At 39.8% G+C, this 22528-nt stretch overlaps 1 protein-coding gene across 1 annotated transcript in view; it reads left to right on the forward strand.

Annotated features, from left to right (window-relative positions):
• The window catches only part of GAD1 (glutamate decarboxylase 1), a 36674-nt gene extending 30947 nt beyond the window's left edge, over positions 1-5727 (forward strand). Inside the window, exons 13-16 of the mRNA XM_058549230.1 lie at positions 402-551; positions 2621-2728; positions 4465-4554; positions 5397-5727. Of these exons, the coding sequence (XP_058405213.1) occupies positions 402-551; positions 2621-2728; positions 4465-4554; positions 5397-5570 (522 nt within the window). The 3' untranslated portion in view covers positions 5571-5727. The remainder of the gene's footprint in view (positions 1-401; positions 552-2620; positions 2729-4464; positions 4555-5396) is intronic.
• Positions 5728-22528: the final 16801 nt, after the last annotated feature.

Raw genomic sequence — 22528 nt, forward strand, 5'->3', positions numbered from 1 at the left:
GAGCTTTTGGAAAGGAAAATTCTTCACAACATGAGGCTGTCGCACCCACTGCAGAAGTTTGTATCCCCAACCCCTGCCCACTGAATGCCATAGCACTTCCCAGTCTTTGAAACAACCCCAAACACCCATGCACATTTCCAAATGCCCCTAGAGGGACAGTGGGGCCCTTGTTGTAGACATCTGATACAAAAGATCATTTTCTAATCAGAGTGACAGAGGGAAAGTGGCAAAGGTTTTTCCAGGGATAGTTTTAGAGAGGGACATCAGAGCAGGTGCAAGTCTTCATAAAGATGTTAGAAGAAAGGCTGCACGTGACCCAAGTCCAGCCAGCCCTGTTTCAAAGCCATCCACATCTCTGACCTGTGAATACAGATGCACAATTGTCTTGATTTCCACGATAGGGTATACTCCAAGGATGCAACCAGATGTGTGCAGGATACCTCTTCCAGCCAGACAAGCAGTATGATGTCTCTTACGACACTGGGGACAAAGCAATTCAGTGTGGCCGCCATGTGGACATTTTCAAGTTCTGGCTGATGTGGAAAGCAAAGGTATGAAGGCAAGAATTCAGGAAATAGAGCAGAAGTGTAATTTGCACAGGCTGGCTGGCAAAAGAGAGACAAAGATATATCACAGATAATTCCCTATGTGTATAATCAATATCTGGAGAATTGAGTTAACTGTATTTTCTTTGTTTGCAAATAAAATCACTTTATCCCTTAAGTCAAGTTCTCCCTCCTTCCATTCAATTTGAATTAGCCTAAAGTTTTCTTATGACTTTCTCTCATAACAACTAAAAATTATGCCAAGATAAGGACTTCCACAGCAATCCTTAGGGATGCTGAAATTATTTAGTGCGGATGTAGAGAAAGAGATAAAGATAAAATTACTGCATTATTCTGTGTAGAACCCTGAATTCCTTTATGAAGCCACGAATCATGGGATATATGTGACACTTTTAAGTTCTATCTAAAATAATGTCTTTCCCATTATTTGTACTTTATACACTATTCTGGGAAATGTATACTTTATTCTGAGAAATCCTACTGCTAGACTGAAGCACGCTGTGCCTGCATCCATCAGTCTTTCAGGTTGTATTTCTATATGGAGAAAAAAAGCAAACTATTGGAATTTCCCCCAAAATATGGGTGAGGAAGAGGATTATGTTTATTTCAAAAGTATTTTTATGCAATCAAGTAAAGGCAGCTTTGATTTTACAGCTTTATATCGCGTCCATTATTTTTATTTACCTACTATAAATTAATTTTAATAATTTTCATGTTTAAGATTGGGCCTCCTCATACCACAATGACAAGGCTTTCCAGAGAAATATCCAGTCAAATCTTTCTTCTCTGGAAGAATTTGATGGATTATTAGTTTTTTCCTCATTAAATCATTTTATCTTAGTATAGAAATAGTCTGAATTTGATTTCTACCACAGAGTAATTATAGGTATTTTAAGCATTTAAGTAGCCATAATTGCAACAAGAGAAAAAGGCCTATCATTTAGAAATATAATAACCACATGGTCTTTCTCAGTAATTTGTGTCTTTGTTTTGCCTAACAATAACCTCTTGAACCATCTGCCGGAAGTTTGGCTCACAGTGAATTGGTTGCTGGGGGACCCTGGTGTGGGCTTCATTCCCAAGCGGAAAGTGGACTGGCCAGGGTGTATGCTTAGCAGTGACTGCTGCTTTGCCAGTGTTGGACTTTGCCCAGGCCCATTAGCAGTCCACAGGCCTGCCAGCCTTGTGCATCTGCTCTCCTTGTTAACACCGACCCACTCAACAACCCCCATGCTGCTGTTATTAATCAGCCATGCTGGCTTTTGAAACTCATGCTCAACCAGTTTGTAAATAGTTGGAGCTATTGCAATCCCAGGGCATGTACTGAGACCAGTGACTTCCCCATCTGCCTGCCTGCCTGTCACCAAAAGGGAATAGTACACTGTTGTGTGGAAGATAGCCTGCCTGGGAGAGTAGGGAACATGTTTGGCCAGGACTTACTGCTGAGGAAGGTGGGTTCTAAAGTAGTATTTCTCAGACTACCTGTGGTGAAGAACCAGTTGGATTTTGTTTTTAACCTATCATAGACCAATACAACAAAGATGAATTGCTGGAAAAATGAAATTAAATATCATACAAAGTACAAACACCAATTTTTTAAATTAGAATCAGTAGACATAAAGTTACTCCGTCAATTGCTATAAAAGTTTCTTAGTGATTAATCTCAATTTCTGCAGTCATCTTATCATGAACCAGTTACAGTCTGTAGACTAGCCTCAGTCCATAAACAACACTTTGAGTAGCACTATCCTAAAGCAAACCAGAAAAAGGCTTCAGGTCCAGGCTATGAATAACTAACAGGAAGCTAAAAGTCCTATTGAGAATAACTGCCAAGAGACTAGAGTGCCTTCAAAAGAGAGTAGGCACACTTCATTTTATTGCATGCAGAGCTGTGAAGAAGCTGTACACATTTAATTAGATGGTTCTTCCTAACCATCTCCAAGAATACTCATGTATAGCTCCAATAGACAAAGACAGCACAACCTTTTCAAATGCCCATCACAGGGACATGCAACTCCTCACCAACACACACGACTTTTCTTTTTTTACAACAGGGTACAGTGGGATTTGAAAATCAGATCAACAAATGCTTGGAACTGGCTGAATACCTCTATGCCAAGATTAAAAACAGAGAAGAATTTGAGATGGTTTTCAATGGTGAGGTGAGCTGTCATCATGCACTAGATGTACAGGATTTCCTGAAAATCTGTTAAGGGGAGCTCTCAAAGCCAAATTTTCCCACGTTGCCAGAAGCTGCCTCTGAGTTTTCATTCTTATGCTCTCTTCATTTAGTTCCCTCTGTGTCCATGAACTTTTCTTCTAGTAGCATGGGGATAATTTTTCCTCTTTGCCTCTTCTAAAATGGTGTAGCTCGTGGCCAGTGTTTTGCAGACAAGAGGTCTTTTCTTGGCAGGTCTGAATCCTTTATCATTCTTGTGTGTGTCTTATTACTGTGTTGAACATCCATGATAAAGAGTTTCTCAGTTCCAAGAAACTGATAGAATAGGTATATCTTTGTCTCCCAAGACTAGTTCTAAAATGAAGGTCTACTTTACATAGATTCATTATGAGGAGAGCAAGATAGAAATGTCTCTGCCCTGAGTTCATATGCACATTGTACACAGTAAAGTACTTGTCATACCAGGATTCACCAAATGCCTGCTGTGTACCTTGCCCCATGCCAGGAGCTGGGTTATATGTTAATGACCCAAACAGATACTGTCTCTTCCCTAATGGAGCTTGCAGTTGGATAAAGAAAGTTGGAATAGGAGCCAGTGTTGAATAAAAGAAAATCCAAACACATCCCATTATAATATAACACCACCTACGTTCAACCTAGTACATTCATCAGGCAACCTAAACTATTAAGAACACACTGGAGAGTTACCAAATGAGCAAGAGCCCTGAGCAGTTCAAATCAATCATACAGTGCTCATGCATTTCACCTATGAGACCTCACTCTGATCATTTACACTATTTTAAACATTCTACTGGGAGATTAAAAATAAATGTGATATTTCAAGCCAGTTAGAGGCAGGCACAGTGATGGCAAACAGAGACTAGGAAGGAAACTGAATAACTACAACAAGAATACAGAAGAACTCAAAAAGCAAAGGAGTCTTTAGGGCAGGGACACTAAACAATTCTAGGCATCTCAGTAAGCCCTGTCTTATGGTTTAGAACCAGTATTAATGTTCATTATGATAATCCTGAGTCATCAAGAAAATATTCAATATCAATATAATAAACTCAGGAAAATGTTCAGTATCAAGAAAAACTATGTTGGGGCTGGCCCGGTGGCACAAGTGGTTAAGTGTGCGCGCTCCGCTGCGACGGCCCAGGGTTTGCCGGTTCGGATCCCGGGTGCGCAGTGACGCACCACTTGGCAAGCCATGCTGTGGCGGCGTCCCATATAAAGTGGAGGAAGATGGGCGTGGATGTTAGCCCAGGGTCAGTCTTCCTCAGCAAAAAGAGGAGGATTGGCAGATGTTAGCTCAGGGTCGATCCTCCACACACACACACACAAAAGAAAAAGAAAAAAGAAAAACTGTTTCGAGCATCTTCTATATACGAGGCACTACAAAATGGCAAGATGGATAATACCCTTTTTTAAAACTACCCAAATATAATTATTTTTTAATATTTTGATATTTAAAGGTGGTAATTTTAGTCATCTAGAAAATTGGTTATGGGAAATAGCTTTCTTGCCAGATATGATTGGATAAACTAGGCATTGTTCTCCCAAGTATGGAAATAACATTGGACATAAAGCTTTTTTTTTTTTCCATCTGAGAAACTTCCACCAAGGATACAAAGGGGTTTGGGAATAGGTTTCTCGCAAATTCTCATAATTTTCCATTTTGTTTGTATATTTGCTTGTTTGTGAAAATCTCTGCAGCCTGAGCATACAAACGTCTGTTTCTGGTATATTCCACAAAGCCTCAGGGGCGTTCCGGATAGCCCTGAGCGACGGGAAAAACTACACAGGGTATGGAATCTCTCCTTGTCTCATCTCACCCTCTGCAATTTCTCTGGCTGGTCAGAATGTCCTCAGTCTGATGTGTTTTTCTAACAAGGGAGAAATAAAAAATACAGACTTGGGGTGGTAGGGAGCCATGTTGTTATAGTCTTCTTCTTGGTTCTGGGTTGTCCCCTTGCTGTGGTTCAGATACAGTGGGAGCCTCTGAAGGGTGCCTCCCTGTCTTGGGTTGGTGTTCTTCATTCAAGTGGCTGTGTGCAGGGCAACTGAATAATATGCATGTTTCTAGGAACATTCCATATTAAACTATGTCTGTGGAAATATCTTTTACTAAGTTCAAGTCTACTCTAATGCTGATTCATTCTAGTTGTTGATTTCTATATCTGGTTGATATATTATTTATAGTTGTTGGTATTATAGCTAATTTATATAAAATTTCATTCATCCAACCATTCGACAAATATTTGTGGAGCACAGTCTATGTGCCAGGCGGTATCCTGGGCTCTGGATTATACCGAAGCCTTAATTTGTGTTGTTGCCCATAAAAGTTTTCTGGTTTTGTTTTTTATTTTAGTAATAAATAAAACAGTCATTGTTCTGTGACTGACTTCCAAATTCAGACACACAGTACTTTCTGAGGGAAGTTATGATTGGGTGGTCTTAAATAGTCATAAGATATTAGTCACTGAAGAAACCTAGATATAAAATATTTCTTTGCTTTTGTGTCAGTGTAAATACAAATAGTAAAAAGCAAATTGTTCCTTTTTCCAACCAAGAAATGGGTTGCATTGTTAAAGAGAGGGTGGTGTTAATATCAGTCTTGAGTCTTGTTTTGTGTTTCCCATCACAAGGTGGCTCCCAAAATCAAAGCCCTGATGATGGAGTCTGGCACAACCATGGTTGGCTACCAGCCTCAGGGGGACAAGGCGAACTTCTTCCGGATGGTCATCTCGAACCCAGCCGCTACCCAGTCTGATATCGACTTCCTCATTGAGGAGATAGAGAGACTGGGCCAGGATCTGTAATTGTCCTCCGTAGGACATGAGTTTATGGGAATTCCCTTTCCCCTCTGGCACTCTAGAACAAACTCTATAAGTTACTGAAACACGCAGGCCATTTCATTGAGGGAAAATATAATATCTTGAAGAATACTGTTAAAATCTTACTTAAGCTTCTTGTAGTTAGCGGGAAACAATGTCCTTTTTAAAAAGTTGCACATTAGGTACACAGTATATATGTACAGTTATATATACCTCTCTCTATATATATGTATGTATAGTGAGTGTGGCTTAGTAATAGATCACAGCATGTCTCCCACTCCAAGAGAATTCACTTTAACACCTTCAGCAGTTACTGAGGGGCCAAACATGCTACAAACCAGCTTGACCAACAACCCAGGAAACTTGTTTTTCAAAATGTCGTGTTGTCAGGACCAAGGGAAATGCTGTTGGCGGGAGTTGACCTTGTTGTCAGTGTTTCTCCCACCTGAAGTGATGATGGATGAGAAAAACCACCCCTAGGTGACAAGAGTCCCGCCTTCCCTATTTGTATCCTGTTAGGGGAAAATAGTAGCAGAGTCATTGTCACAGGTGTATTATTGCTGTATTTTTGGAGATTAATTTGTGTAGAGTGTGTACATTTCTGTTGTCTGACCTTGGGGAAGAGGGGAAGAACACATATATGATTTCAATGACTGTTTAATTGTAGGTAAATGAGATATTTGCTTATTTATATTCAGAGATTTACCATGTTAAAGAGGCGTCTTGTATTTTCTTCCCATTTGTAATGTATCTTATTTATATATTAATGCAGTAAATTCTGAAAACTGTTTATGGTATTTTCGTGCATTTGTGAGCCAAAGAGAAAAGAGTAAATTTAGTGAGACTTGTATTTATATTAGAGTGCCCTTAAAATAATGATTTAAGCATAAGTTTACTGTCTGTAAGAGAACTCTGATACTGTACATAGAGTCGTATGTATGGAAATCCCGTTACCTAAACAGCATCTGCTCTTCTATTACCCTCTCTGGCTGTATGTCTGATGTTCTCTATGCTTTTCTAGTAACTGTTGGATAATAACTAGATCCCCTGTAATTTTGTAGTAGTTCATGACCAATCTCTGTGACTCGCTTAGCTCAAACCTAAGGCAACATTTCCGAAGACCTCCCGAAGATCTCAGATAAACTGACCAGGCTCACAACTGTTTTTGAAGAAAAGAAATTCACACTGTGCGTTTTAGAGTATGCAAAAGAATATAAATAAATAAAAATATTCTCCATGGAGAATTTGAACAAAATTTTCTTGCAGTTTGTGTTTTATGCAGAAAGAGAGAGTTCCAATCATAATGACTTGGATCACCGCAGCCCATTCACTTTCTGCTAGCCCTCTATAGATGATGCTGCGTTTCCTTATTAAGCTGGGACTCTGCCCACAGTCATAGGTTCCTGAACCCCTTATCTATAAAATCATTTAATTGTAATTAAATAAAATTTGTGGGGCTGGCCTGGTGGCGCAAGCAGTTGAGTGCGCACACTCCGCTGCGGTGGCCTGGGGTTCGCCAGTTCGGACCCCGGGCGCGCATCAACGCGCCACTTGTCAAGCCATGCTGTGGCGGCGTCCCATGTAAAGTGGAGGAAGATGGGCATGGATGTTGGCCCACGGCCAGTGTTCCTCAGCAAAAAAAAAGAGGAGGATTGGCAGATGTTAGCTCAGGGCCGATCTTCCTCACAAAAAAAAATAAAATAAAATTTGGAATTCAAACCTGGAGAAAGAAAAGCCATCCCTGTTTCTCATTTTCCTATTTGCATCTTGGTGTTCCATTCATTCAGTCATTCAACAAATGTTTCCGTCCTCTGCAGCAGGCACTGTTCTAGGCACTGGGGTTATAGTGGTGTGCATGGCAGATAAATTTTCCTTCTAGGGAAGATCTTAACAGCATTTGATGTCTGTCGTTTCTGAATACCTCTAAGATCACAGAATCATACCTTTCTGCTGCTTATGCTTGTTCAGTGGGCCCAATTCACTTTCTCAGGACATATGTCTTGGTGCTGGATCATTAGGAACAAGGGCCCATTTTCTACGGTATTCTATTAAAACTGTAATAATACTGTTTCATTTAGAATACAAGGAGTTCCCTATTTAGCCCAGGTAGGGTTTAGATAAGAGTCATTTGTAATTAGCATACTGATCGCATGTGTAAGCATTGTTTTAAACAAACTGGGCTCCATAGGGAAGTGATCATCAAGTCACTTTATTCTTTCTCCCACTCTTCCTTCAAATCCCCTCTGCTGGCTGATTCTTTCCATGCCCCTATTTGAATTCAGGCCAATCCCATAGCTTTTCTGGCCTCTCAGTCACAAGAACAGTCTTCTTTTAGCAACTGAATATCCAGCTCAATGTAATAAGCAAGACTCCAAATTTTTAAACAATGTAGATTTTCTCCCCTCCTTCCATCTGGTACTGTTTCAGGCTGCAATCCTACAGTGACAGGGCAAGTGACGCTGGTGGTGGGGGAAAGTTGGTTTCTTTTTTCTCTCTTTCATGTCTACTCCTCAGCTATGGTGTTTCCCCATCCAGAGTCAGGCGTAATGGAAAAATGGTTAAAGTAACAAACGCACAATTTTAGGTAGTTAATTGTCACAATGTTAAATTGTCATCTGGCATGGGGGCCCCTGGCCCATGAGATTTTTTTCTCATGGGACAATTTTTTGGGAGGAATGGGGATTTTTTTTATTAAGGTAAAATTAAGATACAGTAAAATTCACTCTTTATAGTGTACTATGTACAGTGTTCTGTGAGTTTTGACAAACCTGCTCAGTCATGCAACCACCACCACAATCAAGATCTAGAACAGTTCCATCATACCAATAAATTCCCACATATCCCTTTGTACACAACACCTCCCCGAGTTCCTGGCAACCTCTGATTTGTTTTCTGTCCTTAGAGTTTTACATCTCATCACGTAAATGGAATCATATAATACGTAACCTTTTGAGTATGGCTTCTTTCACTTAACACAATGCATTTGAAATTCATCCATAATGTTGTCTGTATCACTTGCTCATTCCTTCTGTTACTGCATAGCATTCCATTTGTATGGATGTACCAGTTTGTTTATCCATTCCCTCATAGGGGGAAATTTGGGTTGTTTGCAGTTTGGGGCAATTAATATAAAGCCACTATAAACATTTGTGTGCAGATTTCTGTGTGAACATAGGTTTTCATTTAACTTGGGTAAATACCTAGGTATAGGATTGCTGGGTCATATAGTATGTTTAATTTATAAGAAATTGCTCAACTGTTTTCCAAAGTGGCTATACCGTTTTGCATTCTCACTAGCAATGTACAAATTTTCCAGTTGTTCTTTATTTCTTGCTGACACTTGGTATTGTCAATTTTTTTTAATTTTAGCCATTCTTTTTGTTGTTGTTGTTACAGCTTTATTGAGATATGTACTTCACATACCATATAATTCACCATTTAAAGTGTACAATTCTTTGGCTTGTAGTATATTCACACAGTTCTGCATCCATCACCACAGTCAATTTTAGAACATTTTCATCACCCCAAAAAGAAACCCTGTACCCATTAGCAGTCACTCCTCATTCCCACATATACATCCCCTCCAGCCCCTGGAAACCACTAATCTACTTTCTGTCTATAGATTTGCCTAGTCTAGACATTTTCTATAAATAGAATCACACCATATGTCGTCTTTTTTAACCACAAGTGACTTAGCATGTTTTCAAGGTTCATTCATGCTATAGCATTTATCAATATTTCATTTCTTTTATTGCTGAATAATATTCCATTGTATGGATATACCACTTTTATTTATCCATTCATCAGTTAGTGGACATTGGGGTTGTTTCCACTTTCTGGCTATTGCAAATAATCACTACTATGAACATTCGTGTACTAGTTTTTATATAGATGTATGTTTTTATTCTATTAGTGGTATCTTGCTGTGGTTTTAATTTGCTTTGTCATGAAGCACTTTTGAAGGATCCCATTGGAGTCCTCCTACCTCATCATACACGAGGCAGTCAAGGACTCTCCTCTTGTGACCACTTAGGACTCAGACCCTCAACCCTGGACACCTGGCAATCTACCCTGCCCAGACCTTACATTGGGATCCCTTCTCCTCCAGGCAGTACTCCTGGGTGGAATCTCTTTTATTTGAAATCAATTATGTGGATTACATAAGGAGGGCTTTTTTTAACATACATGTGTAGGATAAAGAATGACAATAACATAATACTTGAGTACCCACTACTCAGCCAAAGAAATAGAACATTATCAGCACCTTAGAGCTCTCCAACCCCATCATGAACTCTTCTGTAATTCGATGCTCCCCTTCCCCAAGAAATGATCACTGTATTGAATTTTATGTTAATCACTCTCTTACTTTTCTATCTAGTTTTACCACATATATATGAATCATCATTGTTTAGTTTTACCTGGTTTTGCACATTATATAAATGGAATAATACAGGATATATCCACTTCCGTGACTTGTCTTTCTAGTCAACATTATGATTTAGTAGGGCCTGAGCTAACCCGTAGGAAGCCTTTGTGCAGTTAAAAAAATTAAGAAGGCACCTCTTCCTTCGGGGAAGGCATCCCTGCGCCAGTGTGTCCAGCTTGGCATGTGGAGCATGTAATAGATTCTAGTGCCTACTGAACCCACTCCCACAGCCCGCAAGCACAGCCTTATGTGGCAGCCCTGTGTTTTTAAGATTTGCAATGATGCTTCTAGCTGTAATTCATTCATTTTTATGGCTGTAATGCAGTTTCATTTTTTGAATATACTTCGGTTGGCTTATCCATTCTATCAGGAGTAGATATATGAATTTTTTCCCCAGTTTTTTGCCTTTAGGGACAATGTTGCTATGAGCTTTCTTGCATTTGTTTCCTGGCGCACATGTACAAAAATTTTTCTAAGGTTTATGCTTAGAAGTGAAATTGCTGGCTCATAGAGTACTTGTTGAACTTTATTGAGTAAAGCAGAGTGGTCAAACCAAGCTGTACATTTTCTATAACCTCATCATCACTTTGCCTAAAATTTTTTTCAGTCTGGTAGATGTGAAATAGTATCTCATTGTGGTTTTAATTTGTCTTTCTCTGATTACAAATGAGGTTGAGCATCTTTTCACATTTTTATGAACCACTTATGTTCTCTCTTCTATGAAATGACTAAATCATGCCCATTGTCCAATTTTTAATTTAGTTGTTTGTCTTTTTCTTATGATTTTTATAAGTTCTTTATATATTCCAAGGACCAATTCTTTTTGAGTATATACTCAGCAAATCTCTTCTCCTAATTTGAGGCTTGCCTTTTCATTCAACTAATGGTCTTTTTCAAAAACGTAAGTTCTTAAATTTAATGTAGTAGAATTTATCAATATTTTTCTTTATAGTTTCTGATTCTTTTTGTGCCTTTTTAAAGAAATTCTTCCCTATTCCAAAGTCATAAAGATATTCTCATATATGTATTGGCTTCTAAGTTTTATGGTTTTATGCCTTTCACATTTAAGTCTTTAATCCACCTTGAATTGATTTTTGTATTTGGTTCTTCTTCAAGAGTGAAAGAGCTATTATTAGCCTTTACTCTTCCATATAAATTTTAGAATCAATTCATCAAGTTCCACAAAAAAATCCTCTTGGAATTTTTATCAGAATTTCATTGAATCTGTGGATCAATTTGAAGAACATTAACATATTTTAAGTGTTGAATATAATAACCATAAGCATAGTATGTATGTCTATTTAACTAGGTCATCTTTGATGTCTTTCAATCAAGTTCTATAATGGACATGCACAACTTTTGATAGATTTATCCCTGGGTGCTTTATATTGTTGTTATTTTTAAAAGGCATCATTTTAAAATTACGTTTTCTAACTGATTGTTGCTGATATATAGAAATGTAATTCCCTTTTGGGTAATGATTTTGTATCATAAAACTCACGTAATGTTGGTTCTTTAGTGATTTCCAAATAGAGAAATATACCATCTATGGATAATGACAGTTTGTTTATTCCTTTCTGGTCCTTATACCTTTTTTTTTCCTTTTCCTTGCTATACTGCACTGACCAGGATACCCAGTACAATGCAGAAAAGAAGTGTTGGCGGCAGGCACGCTTGCCTTATTCCTGATATTAGAGGGGATGCTTTCACCAGTCACCATTTAGTTTTATGTTTCCTGTAGGTTTTTTTGTGGATGCCCTTTATTGGGTTAAAGAAGTTTCTTTTTATTCCTAGTTTGCTAAGAGTTTCTATAATAAGCTAATGTTGAATTAATGTGGTACTACTCATCAACTATTTAACCTTTTCCATGTCTTCTTAAGTCAGTTTTTGCAAGTTGTATTTTTCCAGGAATTTATACATATTTTAAAGTTTTCAGATTTATTGGCATAAAGTTGTCCATGATATCCTGTTATTTTTTTTAAATCTGTTGTGTCTATAGTTATATTCTCTATTTTTTTCTAATAGTAATAATTTGCATCTTCTTTCTTTTTTTATTGATTAATCTTAGCGAAGGTTTGTCAGTTTCATTAAGCTTTTCAGAAAATGTTTGTCTTGGTCAATACTCTCAACTGTATGTTTGCTTTTTGCTTCATTCTTTTTTTTTTTTTTTTTTTTTTTTTGGTGAGGAAGATGGGCCTTGAGCTAACGTCTGTACCAATCTTCCTCTATTTTGTTTATGGGACACCGCCACAGCATGGCCTGATGAGCAGTGTGTAGGTCTGCGCCCAGGATCCAAACCCACAAACCCCAGGGCCACCAAAGTAGAGTGCACAAACTTAACCGCTACACCACTGGGCCAGCTCCTTGTGTCATTAATTTCTGCATCTATATTTTTTTTCTACTTTTTTGTTTTTAGTCTTATCTGCTGTTCTTTTTTCTAACTTCTCAAGTTCTATGCTTAGGTCATTAATTTTGAGCTTTTCTTCTTTTCTAATGGAAGCATCTAAGGATGTATATTTCCCTACAAGCATCCCTTTACCTATATACTACAAGTCTTGATGCCCAATATTTTATCATTCAATTCTAACTCCATAGACTTGTTGATTTTTTCCTTGTATTTTAATTTTTGCTCTGTTACTGTGTATAAACAAGTTTATAATTGTCATATTTTTCTGGTGATTTGAAACTTTTATCGTTATGTAGTGACCACTTTTTTGTGCCTTCTTCTGTATTTTGTCTGATATTAATATAGCTATACCACATTTCTTTAGTTTTTGCCTAATATATATTTTCTCCTCTTTGAATTATAATATTTCTGTATCCTTATGTTTTAGGTGTGTCATATAAATAGCTGTATTTTATTATCTTTTCCATATGACCATCTTTGTCTTTTAACTGAAGGATTTCGTTTATTATGATTACTGATATATTTGGATTTAATTCTACCATCTTATTTTGCACTATTTGTTCCACCTTTTCTGTTCTTTTTTCCTCCTTTCTTGTAAAAGATTTGGATTGGTTGAGGTTTGTTTTTTGTTTCGTTGTTCTTTTGCGTTAACTTGTAAGAGTATAACTGCTCATAAGTTATACTCTCTATGTTTGTTTTTCATTGCTTACCCTAAATATGTTAGCATAAATACTTTACCATTTCAAAAGTTAATAATTTTACTCTACTCATGAATCATATAAGAACCTTAGAATACTTTTACTCTGATCATCCTCCTCTCAATATATATGCCAGTGTTATCCAGTATTTTAGGTCTCTCATTTTTAACCCCACAACTTGTACATTATTAATAGTTTTATTCAATTGATTTTTGCTTAGATACACCCACGTATGTATTTACCACTCCATTTGTGCATGATTCCTTCTTACATCTCAGGCTTTGCATTTGGGTCATTTTCTTTTTCCTTGATCTACATGTGTTTGAACTTTTCTTTATTGAAGCCTGATAATAGCCCCTCTCTGAGAATGGGCTCTCTGACTTTGTCTGCCTTCTGGGCATCGTTTGTGAGGCTGCTTTGAAAGCACAGTGATCCAGGTGATTTGCTGCCTTGAAGCTGGAAATGGTAACTATTAGATAAGGCAGATTGTTAAACAGGAAATGTTCCAGTCACATCAAGGGGCCCTGCTCCCAGACATTATGGGGATTCTGTTATCTCTTACAGATAAAAGAAACCAGATACATGCATCAAATTTACCTGCAAGAATCTTAAAACCCTTTAATCTGACCAAATGGTGTAAAGTAATTTAAAAAGGGGGATCTCACTATATTTGGGGCTGAAGAATGGATTATTTATAATACAAAGTTTCTTTAATATTCCAACAAAACCATTTCAAAACTCTTCCTCCCGATTCCCCCCGTCTACATAATGGACACCTGTGTTCCATGCCTGTCCAGCATCTATTCTCTCTTCTTCCAATCGTATCATTCTAATTTTCCTTTGAGAGAATATCATTTCTTCATTCTTGCCCAACGTAATCTGGAAGGATGAGCCCACCCTCTGATTGCACAGATGGTCATCTGACTCAGATGTAGGCAATCAGGGCATTCCATCCCCTGGGCCACAGGGATGGACTCTTGACCCAGGACAGGCTGATGAGATTCCTGAGGTGAGGGGATGAAGCCCTAGACAGTAAGGATTCCATGAGCGAAGCAACATGTGAGAAGCCTAAGAAATCTTCACCTGACACAACAGATGGAAGAGGAGCCGCCTCTCGAAAGCCTAGACTACGTTCATCCCAAGTTCCTTTAATAACAGCTGAGCTTGTCTGGAGGGCTGTATTAGTTTTCTATTGCTACCGTAACTAATTAAAATGAATTTAGTGACAACAAATTTTTCTTACACTTCTGGAGGTAGAGCTGCTTTCCTTCTGGAGGTTCTAGGGAATCTGTTTCCTTGCCTTTTCCGGTTTCTAGAGGCTGTGTGAATTCCTTGGCTCATCACCCTACTTCACATCCCCATCTTTGACACTCCTGCCTCTCTCTTTCCATTATCGGACCCTTGTGATTACACTGGGCCCACCTAAATAACCCAGGGTAATCTCTCCATCTCAAGATCCATAACTTAATCACATCAGCAAATTCCCTTTTACCACATAACAACACACTCCTAGGTTCCAGGGATAAGAATGTGGACATCTTTGGGGGGCCTATTGGTAGGATCTACCATGAGTTAAATGTGCATAGGGGCCAAGGTACCTCCTGACAAAAACCCCATCTGAGGAAAAGAGACAGTTGATGATTTAAGGACAATGAGTTGGTGTGAACAGGAATCTGTCATGTTCAGCAGGGAATGTCTTATTGAGATTAGTTTTTGAAGAGGGAGACCTTGGGTTATTCCTAAGAACTAGTACCAGAAATCTGTGAAGAGGAGGTGGTGGGAAGAGAAATCATTTCACTACAAACTGTGAGAAATTTAGAGCACATGCTGGTATGGCTTTGTAGCCACATAACAGAATAGAAACCACATGGGGGTTTTGGGGGAATAGCGTCCAATGGTTCTATGGCAAGGTGGACCTCAAGTTATTGGATTAAGTTTGGCTAGAATAAAGACTCCAATGATGATGGCTTCAAAGTGGTTAACTTTTCAGAGTACTTTTTCCCACCCATAAGTACACTTCAAGGCCTCAAGGGAAGAGAAAAGGATGAAAAGGACACCGCTATCCTGCTGCCAGGGCTGCAGGTGCTTCTGCGCCAGTGCCAGGACAACTTGGCCATCATAGCATTACCCAGGTCACTCCAGCAGGCGTGAACAGAGGAACAACAGGCAGACCAAAAGGCAGGAGGATGCGGCTTGGTGAGCTGTTTCAGGGTCTGCCTGTGCTTCTGGTCCTCAAAGCATATGTGTGTGTGGGAAAGGGAAGAGGGTGTGAGGGATGATCTTGTACTCTGTAGCAGGTTACTAAGCAGGATTTTTCTGTTTGCCCAAAATTGGTACTTAGGATCTAATTATGGAGACAAAAAGGCAATAAGTACCTCATATTTTAAAGAGAACTGACAACCGTTGGGTTGCTTACCTTGCTCACAGCTTACTGGGAGGTGGTAGAACTGCCCCTTCTAACAGCAGCCATAGCCTCAGACCGGGCCTCCAACCCCACTACCTTCCCAGGGAGGAGAGGGGACTTGTCAGGGTTGTGAGTTGGGGCCCAACACTCTGGAGCAGCTGGAGCCTGGAGGTTGAAGGGGTGGAGGCATCCCAGAGGAGACACAAGTTCGTCCACTCTGAGGTGAGGGTGGAAGGAAGAGAAACAAGCAGTTAATGGCCCTGCCCCTCCCACTCCAGTCCCTTAAGTCACAAGCCTGGCAAGATGGGGAAGTGGACAGCTTTGAAAAGCTTGCCCATCTTTTAAGAATCAAGAGTGAAAAGGCAGTTATGGAATCTAAGCTGGTGCTAAGGGGTCCCCCACATAGTGAGAAACAGAGGTTCAACAATTGGACCAGAGACTGGAAGACAAAACAGGTTCATGTTTTACCCCACTGAGTTAGGATTGTTCAAAAATGTTTACAACAAATTTACAATAATGGCAGAATAAGCACCAAGCATCTGATTTTCTCTTGATAGTAGGCAAGCTGTCTTACTCTTTCCTAGAAGGGAAAAATCACCTGGAGAGAAGAGAAGAAGATGGGGGGGGAGGGGAGGGGAGGGAGGGAAACATACCTTCGGCTAAACTTAGTTGTGGGCCTTGGAGACAATCAGCTGAAAGGAAGGAATGGAATGAGGTGAGGGTTACTGCTGCTCAGTAGGCTCCAATTACAACCGAAAAGCAAATGAAACTGGTTGGGCAATCCTTTCTGACTTAAGATAAAAGACCAGCCTTCTTGCCTTAACTCTGGTCAGGGGAGTCTGGGAGAAGCTGGAATCCTCCTGGGAGGGAGAAGTAGAAAGGTGCCTTGTTTTAATGTTATTTTTATGGTTGGAGGTGGTGGGGGTGGTGATGGTGGTGGGTAGAATAGAAATGAAAAAGAAAAGCAAAGGAACACTTCCTTTGTGCTTTTTTAACAGGAAAGCTTTCCTTCTCTCTTCAGGCTCAACAGACGCCACCTAGTGGGCAAACAACCGGCTTACACTCAGCCAGCAACTGGCCAGGCCAGATTTGACATTTCATATTTTCCTTGCTTCACCTGCCAAACGCGGGGGTGTAAATGGTGTTTTAGCCCCTCAAAGGCTGTCCATCACATTGGCGTAGAGGCAGAAGCTGATTTGGGCTGGTTGAAAATGGCCCCAGAGAGCCAGGGAGCCCCGAGAGCTGGGGTAGACAAAGGGGAACTCAGCGGCTGCCAGACTCAAGGCAGGAGTCTGGAACCAGAGAGGCAGAGAGGCAGAAGGCCGTGGCTTATAGCTATCTGTGGTCAGCAACAAGCCCAGGGTCTGGAATGTGGGGTGCCTGATGAGGCAGGTTGGAACTCATTGGTCCTCAAGACAGACATCTGACATTTAGAAGGTCATTATTATTCAAGACAGTAGCACCAGCCAGCAGAAATAAAGTGATGAAATTCATTCTAGGCAGGGACCATCTGTCCTCTGACCCACTCTGTATTTCATACCACTGCATGTACATACTGGACCTGGGGAAGACTTCTGGGACCCACAGGAGTCTGGGTAAAAGGAATATTTCAGCCAGTCTGAACTGAGTTTTGTTTTTTAAATTGTTTTTTAAATTTAAATTTTTTTTAAATTTAAATTTTTTTTAAATTGTTAATATAATTGACATATAACATTATACTAGTTTCAGATGTTACAACATGATTCAATATTTGTATATCTTGCAAAATGATCGCCACAATAAGTCTAGTTAACATCCATCACCTGACATAGTTATAAATTATTTTTTCTTGTGACGAGCAACTTTTAAGTTGCTACTCTCTTAGCAACTTTCAAATATGCAATACAGTATTATTAACTATAATCACCATGCTATACATTCCATCCCCAGGACTTATTTATTTTATGACTGGAAGTTTGTATCTTTTGACCCCGCCTTTACCTATTTTGCCTACCTCTCATACCCCAACTCTGGCAACTACCAATCTGTTCTCTGTATCTATGACCTTGGGGTTTTTTGTGTTTTTAGATTCCACATATAGGTGAGATCATATGGTATTTGTCTTTCTCTGTCCACCTTATTTTACTTAGCATAATGCCCTCAAAGTCCATCCATGTTGTTGCAAATGACAAGATTTCCTTCTTCTCTGTGGCTGAATAATATTCCTGTGTGTGTGTGTGTGTGTGTGTGTGTGTGTGTGTGTGTGTGGTATATAGATACCATATACCACAATTTTCTTATCCATTCATCATTGAGGGACACTTAGGTTGCTTCCATGTCTTGGCTATTGTAAATAATGCTGCAATGAACATGGGGGTGCATGCTTCTTTTCAAGTTAGTGTTTTCCTTTTCTTCAGATCAATACCCAGAAGTGGAATTGCTAGATCATATGGTAGTTATATTTTTAATTTTTTGAGGAATCTCCATACTGTTTTCCATAATGGCTGCACCAGTTCACATTCTCACCAACAGTGCACAAGGGTTCCCTTTTTTCCACCAACACTTGTTATTTCTTGTATTTTTTTTTCCCTCCCCAAAGCCCCAGTACGTAGTTGTATATTCTAGTAGTAAGTCCTTCTAGCTCTTCTATGTGAGCCGCTGCCATAGCCTGGCTACTGACAGACTAGTGGTGTAGTTCCACGCCCGGGAACCAAACTCTAGCCCCCAAAGCCAAGTGTGCCAAACTTGAACCACTAGGCCATCAGGGCTGGCTCTTGTCTTTTTGATAATAGCCATTCTAACAGGCGTGAGGTGATATCTCATTGTGGTTTTGATTTGCATTCCCCTGGTGACTAGTGATGTTGAGCATCTTTTCATGTACCTGTTGGCCATCTGTAGGTCTTCTTTGGAAAAATGTCTATTTAGAACTTCTGCCTATTTTTTAATCAGATTTTTTTTTGCTGTTGAGTTCTATGAATTCTTTATATATTTTGGATATTAACCCCTTATCAGATATATGATTTGCAAATATTTTCTCCCATTCAGTAGGTTGTTTTTTCATTTTTTTGACAATTTGGTTTCTTTTGTTGTGCAGAAGCTTTTTAGTTTGATGTAGTCCCATTTGTTTATTTTTGCTTTTGTTGCCTTTGCTTCTGGTGTCAGATCCAAAAAATCGTCACCAAGACCAATGTCAAGGAACTTACTGCCTATATTTTCTTCTAGGAGTTTTATGGTTTCAAGTCGTACACTCAAGTCATTAATCCATTTTGAGTTAATTTTTGTGTATGCTGTAAGATAATGAGCCAGCTTCGTTTGAATTGAGTTTATGACACTTACAATCAAAAGAATCCTAAATAACACAGCAGCTCAGTCCTATTACAAAGGACTATGGAGAGCGCCAGTGGTCAGAAATAAAGTGGCAGTAAGGAGTAAACATGATCACTCTACCTACCTGCCCGTATCCCCTTCTAAGGGCCTGTCCTGCCTAGAATACCTTGATGAAGGTGTGGGTCTAAGCCTGTTACTCCAACCCAGCACTTGCCCAGGAGCAGATGCTTGACCCTAGAACAGTCAGGATAGGTTAGGTTATGCTGCCTTAACAAATAACAGCCACAATATTAGCAGCTTAAAAGAACACAGAGGGGGAAAAAAACATAGGTTTGTTTCCTGATCACATTCCATGTCCATAACAAGTCAGCTGGGGGTTCTGTTCCAAATGTCCTCAATCTAGGACAAGTTGAAGGGGCAACCACCTACTGGAGCATTGCTGGTCACTACAGCATGAGGAAAAAGAAAATGGGGGAAATAATAGAACGAGTTGAATTGTCAAATCAAACTCACAGGGATCATAGATCTTACCCAATACTAAAATGTATTACTAATTAAGAGGATATAGGCAATCCCAAGATACAAGAGAAACATGGAGAAATTTGAGACTGTCAATGCAGTTCTCCCTTTCTTTCTGCATTAGGACACATTCTGGTTCAGATTTAAAATGGTAGGTTTTAAGGAGGGCTTCACTTGGAAAAAGGGAGCCTTTCAGTTATGAAATATCTCCAGTTTATACTCTACTCATTACATAGCTGATTGACAGTTTTCCAGTGGGCTGTGCCCCATAAATGCATAAATTCCAGATTTGTTTACTATAAGCAACCTAGACAGATCAAGTGCTTCCTGTTAAAAGCATTTCATAGGTGAAGACTCTCCAATATCTGCCATGAGGAGGTGTGCTTAGCACATTTTCAAGGAGTAATTCCTTTCTTTAATCCTCCCTACCACCCCTTTGTATTCCTGGGAAAAGGAGAATGGGTTGCAGGCCAGCTGCTAATTTCTTCCTTTCTGATGATGAATCATGCTTTGGCTCCTAAAGGCTTCTATCTGGAAATTAAGCATATCACTTTTACTCACATTTCATTGGCCAAAGCAAGTCACATGGCCAAGGCTGGAATCAAGAGGGTGGGGAAGTATAGTCCTTCCTCGGGGAGGGGAACCAGATATTGTTGAACAGTTATAGAGTCTACCACAGGCAGCCAATCCATAGTCAGGAAAGGGGACCCTGATATACAGATTTGCATTGCATTAGGGTGACACTAACTGCCGTAACAGATAAACCTCTAAATTTCAGGTGCTTAACACAAAGAATGCTTATTTCTCTTTCACATTACAATTCAATGTGATATTTGGTGAGCAGCTTCCTACATGGTAACTCAGGATCCCAGTCTCCTTCCACATAATTACTCCGCCATCCCCTAGGGTCTCAGAGATCTCTTCCAGCTGGCTAACAGGGAAAGAAAGGATGGAGAAGTGAGAACAGGTGCTTCTTAGGAGCTTTGGTTCATAAGTGCCACACACAGTTTCACCTATACTCAAGGTAGACTAGAAAATGTAGTCCCAGACTGTACAGCTACTTTCCAACCACAACTCCACACAAGGGAAAGGAAACAAAATCTCTGGTGGAAGACAGCCATCTCTGTTGCAGACGTTAAAAGATGGGGCTGGATGGACCTATCTTTCTCTTGGAAATTGCAGCTAGCAAACACTAAAGGAATTTTTCAATTTGTGATAGAACTGTAGCTAAAGGAACATATCAGTTAGGACTGGGTTGAGTTGTGAAGGGGTGGGGAGGTGGTTTGGTGAGGAAGTAGCAGCTTTAAAAAGAAGTTTGTTTCTTATATGTAAAAGTCCAAAAGTGAGCAGCCGAGGGCTAATATTCTGGCTCTGCTCCATAAAGTCCTCAGGGATCCAGGCTCTTTCCATCTTGTTTTAGAATTCTTGGCCTCCATTCCCAAGGAATGGTTTTCTCCTGGTCCCCAATGATGATTCCGTGTCCAGCCAGAACCATAATCTAACCAACGAGAAGGAAGAGAGGACACAGAAGAAAGTAAAAGGCGCATACCTCCTTTCATTTTCCCTGAAAGGTTCCTGGAAGCCACCACAAGGTCCTTCTGTTTATATTCCACTGGCCAGAACATAGTCATATGGCCAAATCTAGGTGCAAGAGAGCCAGGAAATGTGACCTTTATTCTAGTAGGCCAGGAAGTTGACTGGAAGGGAGAGAACCGTTCTTTTGTTTTAGAAAAACAGCCTAATGGATAGGATTGGTTATGAACAGCTAGGCTCCTTGCAGATTAACCTAGATGGGAAAGAGTAAGTTAAAGAGAATTCAGTTGCTTTTCACAATAAAATCACAGAAAATTTGAATCTTCCTTTGTTGTGCAAAAAAGCAAGATGATGGGAATACAGGAGAGAAAGAGAAAGTTCTTGGTGGAGGAGGAATCTGGGTACAATGGTGTATTGGTTTCCTAGGATTGCCGTAAAAAAGTACCACAAACTGTGATGGATTGTAATTAGTATTTGGATGGTGAACATGATGTAATCTATGCAGAAATAGAAGTATAATGATGTACACCTGAAATTTATACAATGTTATAAACCAATGTCACCGCAATTTAAAAAAAAGGACCATAAACTGAGTGGCTTAAACAACAGAAATTTATTGTCTCACAATTCTAGAGACTAGAAGTCCAAGATCAAGGTGTTGTCAGGGTTGGTTCTTCCTGAGGACTCTGAGGGAAGAATCCCTTCCAGGCCTAGCTTCTTGGCGTGTAGATGTCCGTCTTCTGCCTGTCTTCTTATCGTCTTCCCTCTATGCATGTCTGTCTCTGTGTCCAAATGTCCCCTTCTTATAAGGACCCAGTCATATTGGATTAGGGCCCATCCTAGTGACCTCATTTTAACTTGATTTCCTCTGTGAAGACATTGTCTCCAAATAAGGATACATTCTGAGGTACTGGGGATTAGGACTCCAACGTATTGTTTTTAGGGGAACACAATTCAACCAGTAACAAATGGTGAGAAGAAGGATGGCTGATGAGAAATTCTCAGGGGAGAGATGGCAAGGACCTTAGAATAGCAATGTTTAATATTCAGTTTAAATGTTTGTTCATTTACAAGGAGTATGTTCATTTAGATATAAATCCCCTCTATTACCCCAAATCTTGTAAAGAGTCTGCTGCATACAAACAACACTCAGGTTAGGTGTGCTTTGGACAATGTGATTGTCTGTCTGAGGAAGCCATCTCAGCTTGCGTGTCCTGCTCTGCCCACTCTCAAAGCAAGCCCAGAGAGTTAATGCCCCCAAAGCATCCCCCAGCCATTTCCAGATGAGCTATTGGTGGGTAAATACCCCAACTTCCTCGTCCCCTACTTGGGACAACTCCGAGGTTTGTTCCTCATTATCTTCAGATTCCCCAGCAGCACCAACCACCAATTGCCCACAGTGGGAATGCACATTTTATTCACTTCCTTCCCCTCTTGACCTCACATCCCCACTCCCTCGCTGGTGTTTCCTGGGGTCACCTCTCAAGTAAACTCCTTGTCATCAAATCCTAGTCTGAAAATTTGCTACCAGATAATCCTAAACTTGGACAATGACCAAAACTCTGAAACCTTAAACTGGAAACCAGGAGCTTTCCTAGCTTAGTATGCTTAGGAAAAAAATCCTAATATTCTTAGTTAATGTCTATTAAT

This window comes from Diceros bicornis, chromosome 10 (genome assembly GCF_020826845.1).
Source record: "Diceros bicornis minor isolate mBicDic1 chromosome 10, mDicBic1.mat.cur, whole genome shotgun sequence".
NCBI classification, from domain to species: domain Eukaryota; kingdom Metazoa; phylum Chordata; class Mammalia; order Perissodactyla; family Rhinocerotidae; genus Diceros; species Diceros bicornis.